This window comes from Herpailurus yagouaroundi, unplaced genomic scaffold, assembly GCF_014898765.1.
Source record: "Herpailurus yagouaroundi ecotype Mexico unplaced genomic scaffold, PumYag 162, whole genome shotgun sequence".
Taxonomy (NCBI): domain Eukaryota; kingdom Metazoa; phylum Chordata; class Mammalia; order Carnivora; family Felidae; genus Herpailurus; species Herpailurus yagouaroundi.
The window spans coordinates 26328612-26350593 of NW_024412403.1; the positions used below are offsets into that span (position 1 = coordinate 26328612).

Here is a 21982-nt window from a genome sequence, read left to right on the forward strand (position 1 = left end):
GACAACCCAGCCCGCTTCCTGTCTGTGAATGTAACCAGTGCAGGTGCTTATGATGCTGTGGAAAATAACAGTGATTTTACATAGGCAGCCCTGGGTCCAAGTCCCAGTTCTGCTTCTAACCAACTATAATCTGAGTTAGTCATTCATAGCTATGAAATGAGAGAATAGTTCCGGTTTCTCCTAAACTGTTGTGAAGATTACAACAGAAAATGTAAGCGAAAGTATAGCACGAAGTACAACCTTAAAAAAATAATGACTTAAAATGTCAAGCAAAGTAGGCAGAAGATTTCAAGTACCACACAGTTTGAGAACAGGGAGGGACCTAAAAATATGAGGCGGGGCTCTGGGATTATCCCGTGGGCGTGCAAGGAATAGACCATATTATACGGAAGGGAAGCCCCATTTAAAAAGTAAGCTTCTGTATTTAACATTATCCCTAAAGGATGAAACCTGAAATCTGAACTTCTCCCTTATTAAATGTTTCAACTGGAACCTAACTCGACGTTCAGTGATACTACTTTTTCAGTCTAGTGATTTCAAACAAAATCCTACCCACGCATTTCTGTCCCCTTCTCCGATCCATTCGTCACTTTTCTGCCCCCGCCCCCTGCGGCCCCCGCCCGAGGGCAGTAGTTTCCACTACGCTGAAGGGGGAGGTGGTAACGGACTCCGGTATCTACTTGCCTCGAGGAGGGGGGTGTATCAGCAGCCACGTTCCAGAGAACCGTAAGAGATGTGGGCCAAGAGACTCGGAATCACGAGAAAATCCTAGCCAAGAACGCGGCGTCGGAGCAAGCGGAGAAAAGCAGGGCCCGCAGCCGCCTGGCCAGCGCGCAGCTTTGCTCTCGGCCGCGTCCCCCGCGGCGCGTCCCCCTGCCAGCCTCCGCGGGATGGCACCGGCGGGAGGGGGCGGGGCCGGGCGCGCCGCTGCCTCCTCTGCTGCGGCCGCCTCCGCTGCGGCCGGAAACAATAGTGGAGGAGCCCGAGCCGTGCGGAACGGCTGCTGCGGCGCGCGGAGCCGACGGTAAAGACCTCGCGTCCCGGTCCCAGACCCGCAAGCCCCTCGGCCCCGCGATCCCGCGGTTCCGCCGCCTTCGCGCTCCGAGCCCCGCGGCCTTTCGCACTGCTCATCGCGGGGCGCCTGGATGGACAGAGAGTCGGACTCGGGTCCGCGGCTTCGTGAGGGACGGGCGCGCCCCCCCAACGCCGTATGTGGAGTGGGGGCCTGGCTCCCCGAGGCGTTGAGTCCCGGGCTGTCCGGCTGCCTTGGCACTTGGACGCCTTCTTGGGTGGGAAGAAGTCCAGGGCGAGGGGTCCCCAAGACTCCTACGAGCTCGGCTTGGACACCCCGGCTCCGGCCGTGTCCGACCCGTGCGGTGGAGACGCTGCCCGGCCTTCGGTGCGGGTCCTTTGGACGCTGCCGGGACGCCCTTTTCGGGTGTTCGCGCTGGCACGTGTGTTTTTCTTCCGCGTATCTCTGATAGGAAGCCTCGCTACATCGAGTTAGCGAAACCCATCAATGAAGTTAGCAAAACAGTGTCCCGAAGAGATCGTTTTTCCTGAATTTAACAGTGTGAAGTAGGTTGAAAGACCCCTGGCAGCGCTGCTAAGCATTCAGTGCCAGGGCCGGGGATGGGGCAGAGCAGAACACCCGCAAACCGCTTTCCTTCAGCTCACCTCCTCAACCAAATGAAGTACGAGATCAAAAAAGGCGCTCAGGCTTAGTGACGCCTATGGCAAGGCTTTAAGTTTTACTAGCTTTGTGACTTTACGCGATAAAAGCGTGATACTCAAGTACAAGCATGGCGATGCTTGTTTGATGGGGCTGTGACATTAGATAAACAGCATCCTTCCCCTAGAAGTTCCTGTTATTGCCATACCGTCAAGTTCTTGAAATTGCATAACCTACCCTTTCTGTTTCTTAACAGGGGCACTATGAACGAAGAGGAGCAGTTTGTAAACATTGATTTGAATGATGACAACATTTGCAGTGTTTGTAAACTGGGAACAGACAAAGAAACACTCTCCTTCTGCCACGTTTGTTTTGAGCTAAATATTGAGGGTAAGGATACAGTGTAGATTCATTTTAATGGCATGAACTTTACACAACTACTTTTGCTGAACTAACAATAAGGTAAAACTAAAATTTCTTGAATGATTGGCACTGGTGCCAATTATGATGTGTGAAGATCTGTGGAAGATAAAAATTGATGGAAGGGAGGCCGAAGTTCTCACAGCTGTGAATTTAAGATAAATCTTTTCCTTTTTTTAATTCCCAGGGTACTAACCCCATTTTTGCTAATATAAAAACAAGGTATGAGCATTGAGTAGGAAACGTGTTTTCTGGTTTGAGACCCTATTAAGTTGTCAGGTGGATGCTTTTGTTCGTTGTATATTAAGAATGAACATAACCAAACATTTACATGGATGAGAAAATGTAATTTAATTCCTTTGGCCTTTCATGCTGGTACCTGACTGAGGTGAACGAGAACTCTTTTCCCCAGTCATATCTTATCTGGAAAAACATTTTTAAATTTTTAGATAATTTCTAAAAGGTGATCACACACACCTTTAATATTTTTTAAAAACTAAAAAGGTTTTTTACATTTCTTAATAGTGATTTTGAAAGTATATGAAAGAGTTCTCCAACTATTAAAAAAAAGTCTGTTTTAAATGTACTATTTGTTTGGATTCGTGTACAGTTAATATGTGTATGGACATTAGTAGTTTGCCCCCAAGAAACATGTGGGATATGTTTCTTTAATCTTGATATTATGATAAAACTCAGATTTTTTAAAAAAAATATTTATGACTCAAACTAAAACGAATCTTAATATTCTTGTGATTAAAAAGTTTATGTGTCATTTGAATTTTGAATTGTAACATATCAGTACAGAGATTTTGTTAGACTTTTAGATTTGGGGCAGTTTCAAAACAGTATTTAATTTTTTTTTTCCTGGATTGTATATTTGAAAAATTTCATTACCTTTACTTTTTCTGTTAAGTAACTAGAGATGTGAAATGTTCTTATAGTTAATCCTAATGTATTTGTTGTTACTGTTTTCAGTTTCCTTTTGAGATTCCTGTTAGGACTTTTCAGATATTGTTGTAGGCACCAAATTAATATATTTAGCTATTCTGTAGTAACAAGCCAAAATTATAATCATAAGTAGACACTAAAATCATAATAAATTGCATGACATTCATCTTCCCCTTACGATCGTATTGGTTATATTAGTTTTGCCATTTTACCTTCTGGAAGAATTGTAGTTCCTGAGCATGATAGTTGATGGAAGATCATGGATTTCTTGGGAATAAATAGAATACATATAACTTGGGCCTTAATAAGTGTAGTAATTATAACTAATTTGAAAGGACTGACTTAAAAATATGATTCCTCTATAGCATTTAAATTACCATGTCCTTAATTATGCCAAGGTGACAGATCTAAATTTATGTTCTTTGGAAATAGAGTTGGCCCTATATATTCTTCTACATTGTAGATTTTAATTTTGAATGGGCAAAGGCATTAGAAATGATCCAGCCCAAACCTGTATTTTAATTGAAGGAAACTGAGGGTCAAATAATAGAACTGTTCAAGGTTGCAGTGGTGATGGCAAACTGTCATTAGGTGCCAGGCACTGTAGTAAGCACCTTACGTGGATTATCGTATTGAATGAACTCAAAATAGCTCTGGGATGGCTTCTGTTATCCATTTTAAAGGTAATGGGACCTAACCATTGAGACCTTCAAGAAAGGCACTTTGAAGTCACACAGCAGTAATTGACATGCTGGGGTTTGAAGCCTGGTGATCTCCTTCCAGTATATATTTAAGTCCATTGATCTTTTGTCAATAGTTATTTTAATATCGGAAACCCATTTTCCTGAATCTTAATTAGCTATCCTTGCTATTCAGTCAGCCAACATTTCCTAACCAGTGCTTCCTAATAAATCATCATTAGTGATGTTCATGCTGTGATAGAATTTTTCCACAGAAACCTAAACTTCCATAATTGCTTTTCTAGCCTTTCAAAAATATGCCTTTCAACTTGTTTTCTGTCATTATATAGAGAACATACAAATATTCTTCAGGTACCACCTTTGTAAATATTTCATCTCTGATAACATCTATTTTAATACATAAGCATAACATAAGTCATGTTGAAATAATAGTGATGTGTAACTTAAAAAACAAAGAGTTCTCAATTTGAATCAGAACTGTTTCATTTTATGCTCTACATACACTGAAGATTTTATATTTTAAGATGTGAATTAAACTTCATGGAGAAAAATTATTTCAGAATTAAATTTTCTTCTCCATTTATCTGATGTTGCTCTTCCAAATATATACATTTTTATACTTAACTACAGTGACAAGCTAGTCTATTATAACCATTTTAACTTAATGTCATAAGATTATTATAGGAGGAAAGGGAATGAGAACTCTGAATTCCACAAAATTTCAGTTTTCATATCAGTATACAGGTCTTTAAAACTCAATGAAAAAAAGTGATAATAAAGTAATCGCATACCTGAAAAATAACAAGGTATATTCTGGTCTTTGTCAATAAATCTTTTAAAGTGTTTTAAATTTTCTCTTCCTTATGAAGTTGTTAGCACAATACCAGCCAATAAATATTAGAATATAAGAGGAACTTTTAAAAACAATGGCATTTAACTACAGTAGTTTGGTGTAAGTCTTTGTAGTATGGTAATGTTGCTCTTACTTGGTTTCTTAGTTTACTAATTGCTAAATTTGTTCTAAAGCATTCTATATTCTCCAAGAGACCAGTTTGAAGAATAATAACAGTTTACCTAATTTTGAGTCCACACATTTGTAGTAAACAAGAAATTTTGTATCTTTTGGGTTTTTGATTACATCAAATCAAAACTGGTCCAATCAAATGGCCTGTTGTTTAAAGCTGTGTACCTGCATATATTTATAAATGAAGACGAAAGAAGAAAGAAATAACAAAAGACAGTCAAATCTTCTTGGAGAGATTTCGTATTCTGAGCATGGCTCTAAATTGCCTTTTTTCTGTGACGTCACAGTAATTAAAAGGAAATGGTACCTATATTTTTTATACTTCCTTGTATACTTCAAGGACCTAAGAAATGTACTTTGAGGACTTAACTGTTTTGAAATGCTTGCAAGATTGATTTTTCTTTGTACCTGTAATTCACATTAAAATAACTTGTCTACTTCTAGGATTAGAAAACAGATGCATAAACTTCCTAATACTCATGGCCTATCCTAGGCTCTAAGACACTATAAACTTTTTTATGCATGTATAATCAGATACTCTAATATGCATCATAGTTCATGATACTAAAATCTTTACAATTAGTGACCATATTACTACCTTTCCCTAAGCTATTGAGGCTGGGAAGAAGATAGCCCAGGATAGTCAGGAGCCAATAATAAAACTCAGCTGTAATGTAACAAAGTTGGAAATGAAGCTAGAGGGGACAAAAGTCCAGGACTCCAATCTGTTACTTCATACAGTTTTCATTTTCTGCCAAAAGACTGTGCAAATAATTTTTAGAGCATTCTTACCTTCCTCTAATAACTGACTTCCTCTCTTTTCTGTGGAGATAAACTTTTTTATAAAACTGGATTGGGGGCGCCTGGGTGGCTCAGTCGGTTAGGCGTCCAACTTCAGCCCAGGCCATGATTTCACGGTTTGTGAGTTGGAGCCCCGCATTGGGCTCTGTGCTGACAGCTCGGAGCCTAAATCCTGATTCAGTTTGGTTGTCAAGACTGGTCATTTACTACTCAAAGTCTGCCAATAGCTCTTCCTTTGTCCTGCTTCTGACACACTAGCATCTTTCCACTTAAGTAAAAAGATCCACCTCTTGTGATAGGGAAACTGTATTTATAGCTAACTGTATCTGGCATTAGCCTCTTGTTTCATATAACTGCAAATGTGATGTATTGGTATTAACTAAGAGAATACTTTTATTTTTTTTAATTTTTTTATGCTTATTTATTTTGGATAGAAAGAAAGAGTGTGAGCAGGGGAGGGGCCGAGAGAGAGGGAGACACAGAATCTGAAGCAGGCTCCAGGCTCTGAGCTGTCAGCACAGAGCCCGATGTGGGCCTCAAACTCACGGACTGCGAGATCATGACCTGAGCCGAAGTCGGCCACTTAACCAACAGAGCCACCCAGGTGCCCCGAGAATACTTGTAAATATAAAGCTCAGTGTGACTTTTAAACTTTAACTTGGCTATCTTTGATATACTTAGAAATACAGGCACAAAGTTAATTCTTTAACTGCCTTTTAATGTCACTTTAAATAAATTTGAATGCTTTTTAAATGGCTGCAACAGTAACACCTCATTATTTGGACAGGAGTAGGGAGGGATGAAAGTGGAAAGTAGTTTTAACTGGTGATAAGTTTAAATTATAGAATACTTTAAAAGAAAAATAATTGAATCTAGGCTAACAGAATCTAATGAAGACTTGTGACTTAACTACCAACCCATTTATAAGGAGCCAGGTTCTAGAATCATCCCTGTGCTAATTATGTTTGCCTCTTTTTAGTTACTCCCAGCTTTTCCTCCCTTTTAACTTTGTGAAGCTTTCTAATTCTAAAGTCTAGGATGAATTTAAAACCTAGATCGGGGGCGCCTGGGTGGCGCAGTCGGTTAAGCGTCCGACTTCAGCCAGGTCACGATCTCACGGTCTGTGAGTTCGAGCCCCGCGTCGGGCTCTGGGCTGATGGCTCAGAGCCTGGAGCCTGTTTCCGATTCTGTGTCTCCCTCTCTCTCTGCCCCTCCCCCATTCATGCTCTGTCTCTCTCTGTCCCAAAAATAAATAAACGTTGAAAAAAAAAAATTAAATAAATAAATAAATAAATAAAACCTAGATCGTACACAAATTTTGATGGGGAAGATACATCCATCAGGAATGAGATCTGGCCGCAAATAACAGGAAATCCAAATAATAATGGTGAAATAAAATGGAATGGATATTTCTATCTCCCATATAAAAATAAGTTGGACCTGGACTTGGTATGATAGCTCCCTGATCAGAAGGACTCAAGCTACTTCTGTTTTTCTATTCCACTTCCCTTACCACATACGTAACTATCTTCAAGGTCATCTCATGAGCCAAAGTGGCTGCTGGAACTCCAGCCATTGCTTCCTTGTTCTCAGACAAGAAAGAAAGGACAGCAGGACATCTGACAAAAGATGCATGTTAGCAGTCTTGCATCTAAAAAGGGGTTTTTCGTGAAGTCCCAGCTAATAGTTTCTTACACATTTCATTGCCCCTAAGAGAAGCTGCTCCAAATAACGTCAGTGTTTCACAAAGATGGGACAAAGGATATTGAGTAGGCAAGAAGTAAAATCAGGTAGAGAGGGGCCTTCCTAGTAATTAAAGGTTATTCCATGTTGGAGACAAACTATTTGAGCTACAGCTAATACTAACAAGTAATGCTCTGATGATTCTTCCAGTCCTGGAGTTAGAACTGGAAGGGATTTTAGCGGAATGAGGGATTGTATTCTGAGGATGGGCATGCAGGCAGATCACATATGGACTTGTTGCCAGAAAGCTGTAAGAGTTTTGAAGTATGTAACCTATCTCATTATGTATCATGTAAGGATTGATGTTACTGTTCTGAAAGAGGTCCCCCAATTTTTGTCTGGAAGAAATTTGTGTGGTTAAGCAATTTAGAGATTATGAACTTGGGAAAACCTTTCCCTCCTCTCTCCCAGACTCTGTTCATGGTAGACTCACATGGTTTCTACCTCCCTCATACTTTTACAGGGAAGATTGCTTTTCCGCAGCCGGGTGCATCTGCCACTGCTCACTTCTGTTCTGCTGATTAAGCACGTGGGTCCTAGACTCAGACCTGGCCTTGCATTTGACCCTGCCACATAACTAGTTGGGTCTTCTTGGCAAGATATCTAAGTTTTTGTGTCATACTGGTTCTCAAATGTCACCAGTAAGAGCAATTTCCTATTTGTATTTCTTAACCTTGAAATTATTGTGCCAGAATCTCATTCCGAAGGCTGAACTCCCATAGTTGCCATTTGTTCCAAGAAGAGCACTTGGCAAAATAAGCAGTGGATCTCAGGTTTGTTTGTTCTTGATGCTGAGGATGAAGCTGCAGAGTAGCAAGCAGTGATTGGGAGCACAGGTTCCTAAAACTGCTCCAGAGGCCTAACACCTCCAGCTGGGGCACACACTGCAGAGCCAGACTGAATTCAAATTCCCATTCACCAACCAGGAGAACTTGGGCAAGTTGCTTAAGTGTATTATGATCCTGTCAATTCAGCTGGAGGCATATGCCTATCTGAGTTTTAAGTAGGAAATGATTAAGATTTATTTTCTCTTCTTTAGTGATACAGTGTATAGTTAAAATACCTGTAGAAATGACTAGAAAGGTTAGAAAGCCTGACTTTGCCTACTGATTTTTAAGCATAACCAAGCATTTATTAGAGCTAACAGAGCTCTCCCGTCAGGACTAAGAAGTAAGTGGTAATATTCCCAATATATATGTGGCGAAATAAAGGCTCTGGGGTCAAGTAAACTTGCCTAAAGTCACATAGGCAGTAAACGACACAGAAGGGATTCCAATCAGGTGTCTCATATCAGAGCTGATGTACCACTGTGTGAAATGGACATTTCTGTTTCCTTTGTCATATTTTAACAGCTTAAATTGTAGACCAGCACCTCTATAATGATGCCATTCACTCATTCACTCACTGGTTTTCTTAATGTTTTTGAGTGGTCCTGATAATCTGTATAGGTTTCTTTAAAAAAGAAAAATTTAATGTTGGCCTCCTCTGTCCTAGGCTTTTCATCCTCACTCTGGGCTTTCATAACCTTTTATATGATGAAAACTAACAAAACAACCCCTTGCCTCCTCCTCCTTCCCTTCACCCCCACCCCCAGCTATACATCAATATATGTAACTAATTCTTAGACGTCTTCACCTATGTAACCAATAAGTACTTCCAAGTTACATGTCTAAAGCTTTAAGCTGTTATTCCTACCCTAGCCATATCTCTTTTCAGAGTGAGTGAATGAATAAATAAGTAAATTCCCCTTCTATCCCTGAAACCAAAAATATCAGAGTTGGAAGTCAAGGGTGGAGAAGGTAAAGACTTAGATGCCTAACTAAAATCTGTGCAGGTTAGCTCCACAGAGAGAGCCTGCCTGTTTCTTAATTCTTAGAAAGTTACTTCTCAAAGGATCCCTCCCTGCCTTTTAATTCTCCTCCCCCCAGCCCCTCCCCACCACCACTACTCTCCCCAATATTCTTTTCCTCATAGCACCCTTTTTTTTCATGGCACTTGTTATAATTGTTTACTGTAGTTCTTTGCTTGTGTGTTTGTTTAATGTGCTTCCCTCCCCACCCCCATTTGTAATTCTGTAAGGACATGGATTTATTTTAGAGTATGTTTTGTTTGCTAGTACATAATCAGCAGTAGCACAGGACTGGCAAAGAGAAATGAATAAATATTTGACTGAAGACTGCATCAATCTAAAGGAGACTTTAGAGTACTGTTTCTCTTTACATTATTTTTCCTTTAAACTTGCTCACACTGAAACTTTTCTACTATTTTTCTGCCCTTTTAGAGAATTTCATGAGATCTTTTTGGAGTCTACTAGAAGTTTTATGAATCTTAACTAATAGAACTTTGTACCATATTTAAAAAAATAAGATGTAGCCAATAATACTAATAGTGATAATTGGTTCTTTTTCAGTCAGGGTAAAAAACAGACATAAGTATTTTTCCCCAATTACAGAGCAAGAAGTTTTAACAGGGCTGTGTCAAGAATGGGAGTTTCTAGATTCATTTTACGCATTGCATTTCTCTTTTTCTGGACACCCCAACATAGTGTTGTGTGCTCATAATGATGACCCCTAGGCATTTGATGACCCTGAGTCCTCTTTAAATCAGTGATAAAAATATATTCGTTAAATCAGTGATTTAAAGTTGAAAACAAGGAAGCAGAATATACAACCCAGAATATCTTAGTAATAAGAACATCATAATTATAAATAAAAAGGATTTGTCAGAATGTTAAAAATATGGCATTCTGGTTCAGCTTCATAATTCTTTCATCCCATTGTGTTGACAAAGATGAAAAATATTTTATGAGATATGGAAATAAATTAAATCTAGATTGAAAATATTTTAATATGTAGGTCAAAATTATCTATTCTTAGTAAATGGATATGATTTATGTGACTTAAAATAATTTAAAACTGTTACTGAAAAGTTGATAAAGAGAAATCAGCTACCCAGAAATAAAAGGGTAATTTTTCTATCACATGCAAAATAATGTCCTGTGAAGAAAGAAGACAAAGATAGGTTTCTCTGTTCTCTGGAAGAAGTGAACTATCACTCTCAAGTTAGGAAGAAGCTAGTTCAACTGTCAGTAAATACTTAAGGGACTTACACTTTCAGATAAGAGACTTATTTAAATAATAGGTATTGTTTGTTGAGTATTGTACACTTTACATGCGTTGTTTTTATTGTTATCCCAAGTTGATGAATAAGGAAAGTGAGCAGACAGGCTAGGTAACTGGTCCAAAATTGCACAGCTTACAAGTTCAAACCCAAGGTCTCTGATTCCAAAAAACCAAGTGCCTAAATCATTTCTGCTTCCAAAGAAAATTACATGAACTATTAAAATTTAGGAGGTATTAAGTTAGGCAAAGTCAGAGGTGAATTATACAAATGTGAATATTGAGGCAAGGAACAAAATCTGGGTCTCAGGAGACATAAAATTTTTTAAAATTATTTCTCCCCATGATATTAATACATGTTCAGTGGAATATCTGAAAATATACATTTCTGATGACTTAAGAGAGTAGGATGATGCAGTCTCCACATGGATTGTAATCTCAATATGTTGTAATCTCAACAATCTGTCAAGAAAATACAATTTTTAGAACCCTTGGATTGGGCTGGTAACGATCAGAGTGAAGGGAACACACCTGTGACTATCTTGCCGCTCCTGCCCAGAAAGGATAAGCTTATTGAGCTGTAGACTGACATTTGCTAGAGAATCATGCAGGTGTCGACTGGTAATGAGGCAGTGGTTCTAACACTGTTCTCTGTCCTCCCAACCATCTGGGTAATGCAGGCTTACCCTGATTATCAGTCTTTCAAGAGGGAATAGGGATCTGAGTAAATGGATGCAGTCAGTGCAAACACAAGTGAAAATGTTAGCACCATTCCTGGAAATTGCACACCATGGTCCTTTTGCTCATCGGCCTCTATAAGTGCCTGGGGCACTTTCAGAAAGAGAAAAATAGGTAGTTTATGAGATGAGTTTTCTAGTTTCTGAGTTTAGAAGGTAATGAGCATTGAACTTAACTACATCAATAGAAGATTTTAGAAATACTTAGAACATATTCAGAAATACAGCACCTCTGCTGATATTCTGCTTAAAAAAAACTTAAATTTTCCAGTGTTTATTACTGAAAATAAAGACCTCATACCTTTATATTTGCATAGTACTTTAGAAAGTGAAAGGTGCTTTTACAGCACCTTAATCTCCACATTATATAGGAAGTTAACATTGTGAATTTCAAATATAGTAATACATGAAAAATGTATAAGTGATTAAAATCAAAGAGGCTAACACTGAAAACTTATCAAAATGTGGTAACTATAGTTCTAATTAGAGTGGATTTAAATTATGCTAATCCAATTTGGCACACCATATGCTCCATTACGATTTTGATAAGGGGAATAAACCCATTAAACACAGCCTTGGATTTATAGTTTGTAATAAGGGAAACTTGCCTGTTTGTTTACAAATAATTTTAAACTAGCGTATCTCTGGTAATTTTTTGCCATTCCTGTCTCAATTGTATACCAGTAAAGCAGAATAATTTGTGTGTACCCATTAAAATCTAAATCTCATAATTAAAGCTGTGTGGTTGGGTCCATAGCAATTTTTAAGCACAATTATTCAGTAAATATTAACTAAGCAACCACTCTGTGCTGGAAGTTATTCTAGTAGCTGAGGATAAGACATGGAATAAAACAAACATAAATCTCATAAAGCTTATATGAGAGGAGGGAAAAGACAATAGAATAAATTAATTATATAGTATGTTGGAAGAGGATATGGGATTATTTGCCTTCATGAAGTATAGATTAAATCACTAGTATATTTTTCCATGTATTACCTTACTTGAAATTTACACTTAATGTTCATTTCTTATGAAATAACGTGGAGATTAAGTAGACAGTGAAAGCACCTTCCAATCTCTAAAGTGCTATTCAAATATACTTAAATGACATTTTTAATATCTAAAACTTAGGATAACTGTTGGAATAATATCTACAATGAATGTAGTGAACAAAAATTGCTAGTCTGATTTGAAAACAGAACCCATATGTTAAAGTTTAGGGGTATTGGGGAGTGTTTCAAAATTAACATAAAGTACTCTTCATATTTTTGTATTTCTATCTTTAAATACTTACAGATCTTTAAGTATTGGGTACAATGTAAAATATTTTCAAGTTTTTGTATTCTTTCTACTTCCTTACTAACACTGTTTGTTAATATATTTGTCCTGATAACATTTCTGTTTATTATTAAAATATTCATGGGGCGCCTGGGTGGCGCAGTCGGTTAAGCGTCCGACTTCAGCCAGGTCACGATCTCGCGGTCCGGGAGTTCGAGCCCCGCGTCGGGCTCTGGGCTGATGGCTCAGAGCCTGGAGCCTGTTTCCGATTCTGTGTCTCCCTCTCTCTCTGCCCCTCCCCCGTTCATGCTCTGTCTCTCTCTGTCCCCAAAATAAATAAACGTTGAAAAAAAAATTTAAAAAAAAAAATATTCTTTATAATCTTGATTATGTTACTTTGGCTTATTCAGAGTATTTTCAGGATATTAACAATCAGTTTTCAACTCCGTGCCAAGCAACATTTTGATTGTATTTCTGCTACGAAGTAGAATAAATACATATAGATTAAATATAACAGTATAGAAAAAATATAATTCCTACATACTGTAACAGAAAGTTCTCCCAAAAACTCAGTTTTAGGTTACCAGTGTATTAACTAAATGTGTCTGGTAAATACCAGCCGCAAGTATCTTGAGAAAGAAACTAAAATCTCACAATTCTATATCCAGTTAGGACTAGATGTAGAAAAATATCATGCTTTTTACAGACTGTCTTTTCTACCACCCACTCTTCTTAATTCATTTATTTACTCTCTCCTCCATTTGTTGTAACTTCTGCTTACTCATCATCTTGCCTACCTACAGTTACTATCTCTGTATCCTGGCAGATTGACCAAAAAGATGGTTAGAGTGGCAGAAATGCTCATGTCTCCCATACTTAAAAGAAAAAATCATAAACCATATGATTTCTTTCCCTGAAACCATAGTTCTTGGAAGAGCCGTGTTCATTCAGGGTCTACTCAGTCCTCCCATCCTATCCTTCAGTGCCCTTACAATTTGCCATCCTCCTTTACTCTCACTAGTGACCTCCTTATAGTCAATGCAGTAAATAGTCTCATGTTCGTGCCATTATCAAAATCTGACATTTAACATTTTCTTTTGAAACACCTGACTCCATGGGTTCTGTGAGAAAAGAGCTGTGTCCTCTTATTTCTGCCCACTTTTCTGTCTTCTCGGGTTCATTGCCAGGTACAAGTCCCTAAAATACTAGTGTTTCATTGAATTCTGTCCTTCTTTTATTGCACTCATCTACTTCTTTCATTGACATGTCTTTAGCTATACCTCTGTACTATACCACAGACACATTGCCAGGCCAAACCAAATCTTTCTTCTGAGTGCCAGACCTGTATATTCAACTGTCTTGAATATTTTGTGCCTTCCATTTGAATATTTTGTACCTGTCTTGAATTTAAGTTTCTCAGAACTAAATGGATCTCTATTTCCATATACACATGCATTTTATATTTCATTCATCTTTGGTTCAAATGGAACTCTGAGATCCACATGCAGAGATTTTGATTTCATAGGTCTAGAGTTGATCTTGAAATTTGCATTTTAACAAGAGTCCCAGCTAACTATTCTGCAAATGACCTCAGGACCAAACTTTGAAAAACTGCCATTAGTGAATGAATGGTTCCTGGTTCTTCAGGACTTTCCATGTAGAGTTGTGTAGGTACAATGATAATGTAGCCCAGAATCTGATCTAGGCTCTGCTGTTCAAGCTGTGTACCCTGGTAGGGATGACTTTCCAATATATAAAGGCAAGTTGGCCTATGGCCTAGCAGCAGGTCCTGTCTGTTACCCGACGGCTTCCACCCGCCCTCTCTTTGCACTCTGTCCCTGAGTCCTATTGATTCTCTCCCATTTGTTTCCTACTTTTCATTCCCACTGCTATACTTTTGTCCAGGCCCTTTTTCCTCCTTACCAATATTACTCCAAGACTACTTAATTAGCTTCATAGATTTAATCTTTTTATCCCCACCGCTACCCTACCTCCCCAGTTCTTTCTCAGTATCACCAGAAAGGTCTTTTACTTTAAAGATCTGATCATGCCATTCACTGTCATAGAACTAACTATCCATTGACTCCTTGCTATTTTACTCAGATTATTAGCTTCCTAACACAACACATAAAACATGTCATGGCTGGGTTATGTCTGTTCAACTGGCCACCTTCATCTTTCATTACTCTTCCAAAGGCACTCTACAAGCCAGTCTGTGTGCCAACTCTATCTCTGTCTTTCTCACTCTGGTTCATTCCCTCCACTTCTTTCTCACTTCCATGTCTTTCTAAGTTTCCTCTGTCTTAAATGCCATTTCCTTCTCCTTCCTCCTAGTATGCAACTGCTCAACTTTTAGAGTACATGTATTAAATAAAGGCGATGATAAACAACATCAATGCATGTGTTCAAGGAGCAGTGTGAGGGTCACATCAAATGATGAGTATAGAGGAGCCTTGTGGTAAATATAGTATATGAAACAAATGTTAGTATTTAAATTCAAATATTAGAAGGATCTGAAAAGATGAAATACTGCTTGTATATTGAACATCTTCTCCATTGACAAAAATAATTTAATGTTTTATTGTACATTGAGGAGGTTTGAATTTACCTGATTTTACCTTTCTATGATTTGGTTTCATTAGGTTTTTCTGCTCTAGCTTTCATTTCTGTTTTGTAGCAGCTGCTCAGCAAATCCTTTCACCATACGTTCTTTGTTTTTTTAATCAACAGTATGAACTGTCTTCACTTATCAGTGTCTTTTTCCCTTACTCTCTTTGGGTCCTTGGGTCATCACTGAGGATTGCCAGATAAAACGACAACATTTTTCTTTGGAGAAGAGGAACTGCTTTCATTTGAAGGAAAATACTTTTCCTTGCTAGATACATTGTTCGCCTAAGAAAATTCTCACAGTCTTGAAAAAATTAAGAATCTTAGGTATGTGTGTCTTTTACCATTATCAGTATCTCCATCTTTTTTCTTTCACTTAGTTCAATAGAACATACAGTCCAATACTAAAAGCATAATTTGTCTTAGACTAAGGAATGCAGTGTTCTTTCCCAAACCAAAATGTATTTATTCCTAGACATTTTTAAAAATGTTTTTCACTGAAAAAGCAAATAATGCCTATTACAGAAAAATCAAAATATAGGAAATAATAAGAATATTAAGATTCATAATGCCACTCATCTACCAACAATCTCTTGATATTTTTGGTGTGTTCTTCTAAATTGTTTTCTGTAGTAGACTATGTATGTGTATGTGCATGCACACATATGTAGTAAATTGTGTTTAAAAATGAAATCAAGCTATATATAGCATTTAATAATCAGCCTTTTCATTTAATATGTTAGGAATATCTTTTTCATGCTAGGTAAAATTTTCTACTTTTTTTAAGGTTGCAGTCCATTGTACCCTAATTCATTTAACCACTATCCCATTGCTAAATGTTTAGCAGTTTACCAGTACTAAAACATTGTTATATGTACATTTTTTATGCATGTCTGATTAAATTCCCATTTCATTGTAGTTTAAATTCCCAGAGGTAGACTTTTAGATCAGAGTCCTGTCCCAATTTGTAGTCCTATCATTTGTTTCAATGGCTTCCATTACTGCTGAATTAGGACCATGTAATCTTCCAGTTAAAAACAAAACAAAACAAAACAAAACAAAACAAAAAACTATTTGTTTCATCATGGGAAAATTTTATTTTATGTCAGTTCACCAACCCCTTTGTTTAGTTCTTTCTACTCTAGAATTACTATGATGCAATTATAACACAGTCATAATATTTCTATGTTTAGCATCATGCAATATGATTTATCAATTATTTTTTTTAATGTTAGTTTTTCTTATCAAATGGTTAGTGAATTGTAATGATTGTTTTCCATCAGCCTGAATTTTTACCATTTACTACCTATAGTAGTAAGTGACTTATACATGTTTTCAAATTCACTAGCTAATATATCCCTATTAGATGCTACCATTTAGCATCTATTTAAGGAATAGGCAACTAGAGTTTCAGGAACCATGATTCAAATTTATGCAAAAAGTTGAAATGCAAAACTGAGGTTTTAAAATAGCTGTAGGACAGCTTTTCATTTTTTTTCCCCTCATTTGTAAGAAAATAAATCATTCATAACCTTTACTGGGCAGACAAGGTTTCAGGAGATAAAGGGTAAAGAATTCATATGTCTATCACATTTCTTGCGTTGGACCTATAATTTTACTTTGTCATTATGATTTTCCCTGTTTATCTGGTGTTACTATAAAAGTGGATTTCTTTTTTTTACAGTCTCTTTTGTGTAAGTAACATGTATCATTTTAACTTTATGTATCTTTAGGAATGTTGGGATTTTTTGTTTTTTTCTGCAAATTAGTGTCTCTTTGTGCCACATATAAAACAGCTCAATCATACTACAGTTAATTAGAGTAACTTTTTTCTTAAGTTTATTTATTTTGAGAGAGAGAGAGCACAAGCTGGGGAGACTGTGTGGGGGCGGGGGGGAGAGAGAGAGAGAGAAAGAAAGAGAGAGAATCCCAAGCAGACTCCATGCTGTCAGCACAGAGCCCAGTGTGAGGCTTGATCCCTTGAACCATGAGATCATGACCTGAGCTGAAATCAAGAGTTGGACACTTAACTGACTGAGCCACCCAGGCACCCCTGATTTGAGTAACTTTTTGGGAGTCTTTTATACAGCTTCATGCACAAAAACAATTTTTTAATGTCAGTATACTCAGAGCTCTTTTGGGGAAAATGAAACAAGTAGATGTTTACTTGAGTCAGTTGGATTATTGACTTAAAACTTTTTATAGTATCATGTTTTTTGTACCACCAAAAAATTACAGTCTAAATTTGACATATTTTAATGTACTAGACAAACAAATTTAGCCTTTTATATTGTAGGCTGCTGTAAGCTTAGTAGCTCATATTAAACCATTAGTAAGAACATGGACAGCTTCTATCCATGTTCTCGTTCCAAGTACACTTTTGCTTAATTACTTCCAGACAGACTGCCCTGTCCAATTTGGTAGCCTTACCACAGTATGGTTATTAACCTTAATTAAAATTAGATAAGGTTAAAATTTTAGTTCTGGGTCATGCCAGCTACATTCAAATGCTTAATAACTGCATGTGGCAGTGGCTACTATTGGATAACAGTTATAGACCATGTCCATCATCGCAGAATGTTCTGTTAGACATTGCTAGTTAAAAAACAGGTAGCTAGGAGTGCTTGGGTGGTTCAGTCAGTTGAGCATCCGACTTTTGGTTTTGACTCAGGTCATGATCCCAGAGTCATCAGATAGAAGCCCATGTTGGGATTCAGATTCATTCTCTCTCTCTCTCTCTCTCTCTCTCTCTCTCTCTCTCTCTCTCTCTCTCCCCTGCCCCTCTCCTCTGCTCCTGTGTATGCTCTCTCTCAAACAACAACAAAAAAAACAGGTAGCTAAATTAGGGAATAGAATTGAATGTGGACTTATTTTTTGTACCATTAGTAATAAACAGTTGTTATGTAGGTGTGTTTCCCCAGTTTTCCAACTGTTAAAATGAAAAAGTAAAATTCACTGAGAGGTTTTCTTTTTGACAAGTCATTTGCAGTTTATAGATCTCCTTTCATTACCAGACCTCAGTTCCTTCATTATTAGAGATTGAGGTTTATCTTTTAACATTGTCTCTCAGAACTCATTGCTTATTGGAATTTGCCCTTATAATTCATTTACTGGATTAAGCTGTTTAACGGCTTAATCCTTCTCCTAGCACATACAGTAACTTGAGAATGGAATAAACATCTCTAAACTGCAGTCTGCTGTCTAAAGACCACCTGTTGATATATCTTCCCTTAGGGCATTGGTTCTCAAAATGTAGAAAAGCAGGTTGCTGAACCCATCTGTATATTGGCTTACTGTGGTTGCCAGCAATTCCATCTGCTAAATGCAGAGATAAGCAATTACCTATTACTTTTTAACAGTATGTTCAGTACTTGAATATGACATACTCTTCAGTGGCTCCTGAGTTAGCTAAAGGCATGGGGTGGGAGGGAATAGGACACTGTTAGCATAGTAGTCATTAAAGCACTTGGGCATCCAATAAAAATAGAAGCCTGGCCTATTATGGGTGTGGAAAGGAAGTGGGTGCTCCAACTATGTATCCTTGCCTTCCTGCCTTTGGTCTAATTTCCCACCTTTAGCCCCATGGCAGGATAGACAATCTGAGCATCCTCCCACTGAGTGGCTGTGATGGGCAATAGATACAGTGGTAATAACTCTTGTTGAATCCTAGCTTGCCTGTTCCTGCTTGCTCATCAGATGCAAAATAGCCTGGTCAAGTTAGGTGTCAAAGCATCATTGGGACAAGCAGTTTTTGCACCAAAGCAATTCAGATCTGTATCACTGCACAGTCTTGGTATATAGCACACGTGTCACTAGTTGGCAGCCTGGCCGCAGAGCCTGCTGGGTCATAGGTATCCTGCACACTCAGGAAGGAAATGATAAGGACTGTTTTGGATTAAAGAGAACTTGCCCTATTTTCAGATGGCAGCTGCTTCTCACTACTAGCCAGTTGCTGCCAGATCTTCAGATTTGGCTTTTAAGAGAAACCAAGAAACTGAAAACTATAAGTAGATATAATTTTTTTCTTCTTTTAATACACTTGTAGGCTAAACAAAACTTGTCTGCAGTATGGGTGTGGGTGTGCTACGTCTATTTACAGAGCTTTTCCTCTATTCCTTTTATCAGAAATGGGATTGGATCCTCCCAAAGAAGTAACATCTTAATCCTTTTAGTCTTTCTTAGCACAACAAAGTTTAGCTCTCCTCCCATTTTTACAATTAACACTTTAAAGAAGCTCAAGATTACTTCTTAATATGAACAGCACATAAACATGCAGGTACTTGTACTCCCTTTCTTAGCAACTAAGATAAGATCATCATAAAAAGAAAAACATCTTAACTCTTGGAAAACTCTTTAAACTGGGCAAAACGTGAGCTTGCATAGAAAAGATTCTGAAGCAATACCACACGAATTGTTGCACAAATGTTGGTCATGTTTGAAGGCGAAATGTTTCAAATTTCTTCACAGCATGTTAACAGCCTGGAACTTAAATTTATAACTAAAATTTCCTTGCCTTATTTAAATATTAAGAAAGAACACACAAACCCACAGTTTGGAATACCAACACTGCCAGTTGTCTAATTCTGTTTTGTTTGAAGTAAAACTTGAAGAGCTTGCTCTCTTAGAGCTGTCCAGTCTCCTACTGATGTGCTAACGTGTGTATTCACAGCTTTACATCCAACGACTGGTTGTGTTCTGTTTGCTCTGCCTAAGGAGCACCAAATTATATGAAGCCATTCCTTTGACTGGGAAATGAAGTTAAGTAATCAAATTCAAATGAACTCTAATGGACGGAGTCCAGTAAGGCAGGATTGGAGTAAGTCAGATGACGGGATTCAGGGATGTGTAAAGTAGAAAGCCATGTGGCATCAGTGTAGTCCACTGAGAAACAGTGCTGTTTGACAGGACCAACTGGTGAGCCATCAAGAAAAGATTGCTTTGTTTACCTCATTACCACCAAATCCCAAATAAGGTCTTCAAGAGGCTGGAGGTGAAATCCAAGGATGGGGTGCCTGCGTGGCTCAGTCGGTTAAGCATCCAACTACGGCTCAGGTCATGATCTCACAGTTGATGAGTTTGAGCCCCACATTGAGCTCATTGTTGGCAACTCAGAGCCAGGAGGCTGCTTTGGATTCTGTGTCTCCCTCTCTCTCTCTCTCTGCCCCTCCCCTGCATGATCATGCTCTGTCTCTCTCTCTCTCCCAAAAATAAACATTAAAAAAAAAATTTTTTTTTAATCCAAGGATAATGGGACATGTAATACAACTTGCTAAGCGTTTGGGTTTTGTTCCTATTTTTTAGTGCCACTTAAGAGTCTCATCTTATTAGGGAAAAAGAGACATGTTGCTACGATAGGCAGATTAAATATAAGCATGGAAATATCCTTATTTTAAAAGGGCAACCGTGGCAGGTAGACAGAAAAGTCTATATTTTTGAGTGACTTTGCTCTTCTGTGGGTTTAATCAAGTTTTCTTAAAAGTAAATTGATCTTAAAGAGGGACTTAAAGAATAGAAATGGGGATAGCATGCCAGATGGGTTAGTGGGAGGGTTTTCAAAGTATGTGAGAATGGTATAACAAAATCAGAGATGAAAGTGGGAAAAGATAAAAAAGAAAAAACTATTGAATAGGAACAGCTTAACTTTTTAAAATACCCCCGTTCATACAGAAATATACTGCCTATGTAATTCTAAATGGCCTCTCTCCAGAGCAGCTAGTACTTAAAAAAAAGCAGTCATGGTTGCCAATTAAGGTCTTGGTTCACTAATAAAAATGACTTCATGACCAAAAAAAAAAAAAAAAATTACATGGACCTTTTTGAAGTATGATTTAAAGAAGTTTTCATAATAGTTAGGATGTCAATTACGTTTGCCTTCAACATTTTTATTAGTGAGGAAGTTGTAGCATAGTTTTTGTTGAACTGGTTTGGAAACTCCTTATAACTCAGCTCTTCAAAAATATCAACTCATTTAATTGCATTTAGATTCATTCCTTTTCAAAAGCTGCTAAGGAAACAAATTGGTGCTCAGAGCTGTTTACACTTGTAAATGCAATTAAAATTGAAAAGTCAGTAGGGAAACTCACTGGGATCTCTGATAATAGCAATAGTTGTTTCTTTTATAATAATTCGAACTGATGAAGTGAAGAAAACAAAATCACTTCAAGAGTTTATCAAATGGCACGTATATTGCTGATACAAATTAAGTGGGCTACTCACATTCTTTTCTAGATTAAAAGGTAATTTGTTCAAGTATATGAAGTAATCAGTATATTATACTTTTTGAATGTTTTGTTTCCTGTGCTACTGCATGGGATATTTTAAACCATGTTTATAAAACAAACATTTTCAAATTGAACTTTAAAACTTAGTGAGCTTAAAGAAATTAAAGGTATTAATGAGGTACAGTTCACGTAAAATAGCCTTTTATATTCTCTACATGTAAATTTCTGTTAAAATTAATACAGTTGAGTAGAAGTTCATGGTTTTGCCTGGCAGATTGAACGATGCCACAAGATTGCCATCTGTGTATCAGTGCCACTCATCAGTTCTTCAGACTAGTGGTCCATTAAACTAAACATAGGAGTAATTCCACTGAAGGTGGCTTTCTTCAGTTAACTTCTGAGTAGCCTGGCAAAACTGCATATCCTGCTTCCCTTGCCCAGGATGGGCAAAAGTTCATTGTAGTAGACCTTGAATGACAATCGCTAATAAGTTTGTTTTATTTGGTTTTAATATAATTTAAATTTTCCTTTATTCATTTAACTGCTTTTTCTTGAGTACTCCCCATGTGCCAGGCATGTGCTCTTTCCCACAGAACTTACTCATAGTCGGAGATAAAGGCCAGTGAAGAGGCATTTGTGAAATCTGGTGTTCTCAGCTAACCCAGACGTGTTGGGGTAAGAACCAGACAGGAGATGGTAATGACCCAGAC

At 37.7% G+C, this 21982-nt stretch overlaps 1 protein-coding gene across 3 annotated transcripts in view; it reads left to right on the top strand.

Moving 5' to 3' along the window:
- Positions 1 to 917: 917 nt before the first annotated feature.
- CUNH21orf91 (chromosome unknown C21orf91 homolog) overlaps positions 918 to 21982 on the top strand; it is a 32233-nt gene continuing 11168 nt past the window's right edge. The window contains exons 1-2 of one of the 3 annotated variants that reach the window (XM_040484150.1): positions 918 to 1024; positions 1930 to 2062. In XM_040484150.1, coding sequence (XP_040340084.1) covers positions 1936 to 2062 — 127 coding nt within the window. In that variant the 5' untranslated portion in view covers positions 918 to 1024; positions 1930 to 1935. Of the gene's footprint in view, positions 1025 to 1065; positions 1290 to 1345; positions 1579 to 1929; positions 2063 to 21982 lie in introns of those variants that run through there. The other 2 variants (XM_040484149.1, XM_040484151.1) reach the window with 2 other exon arrangements.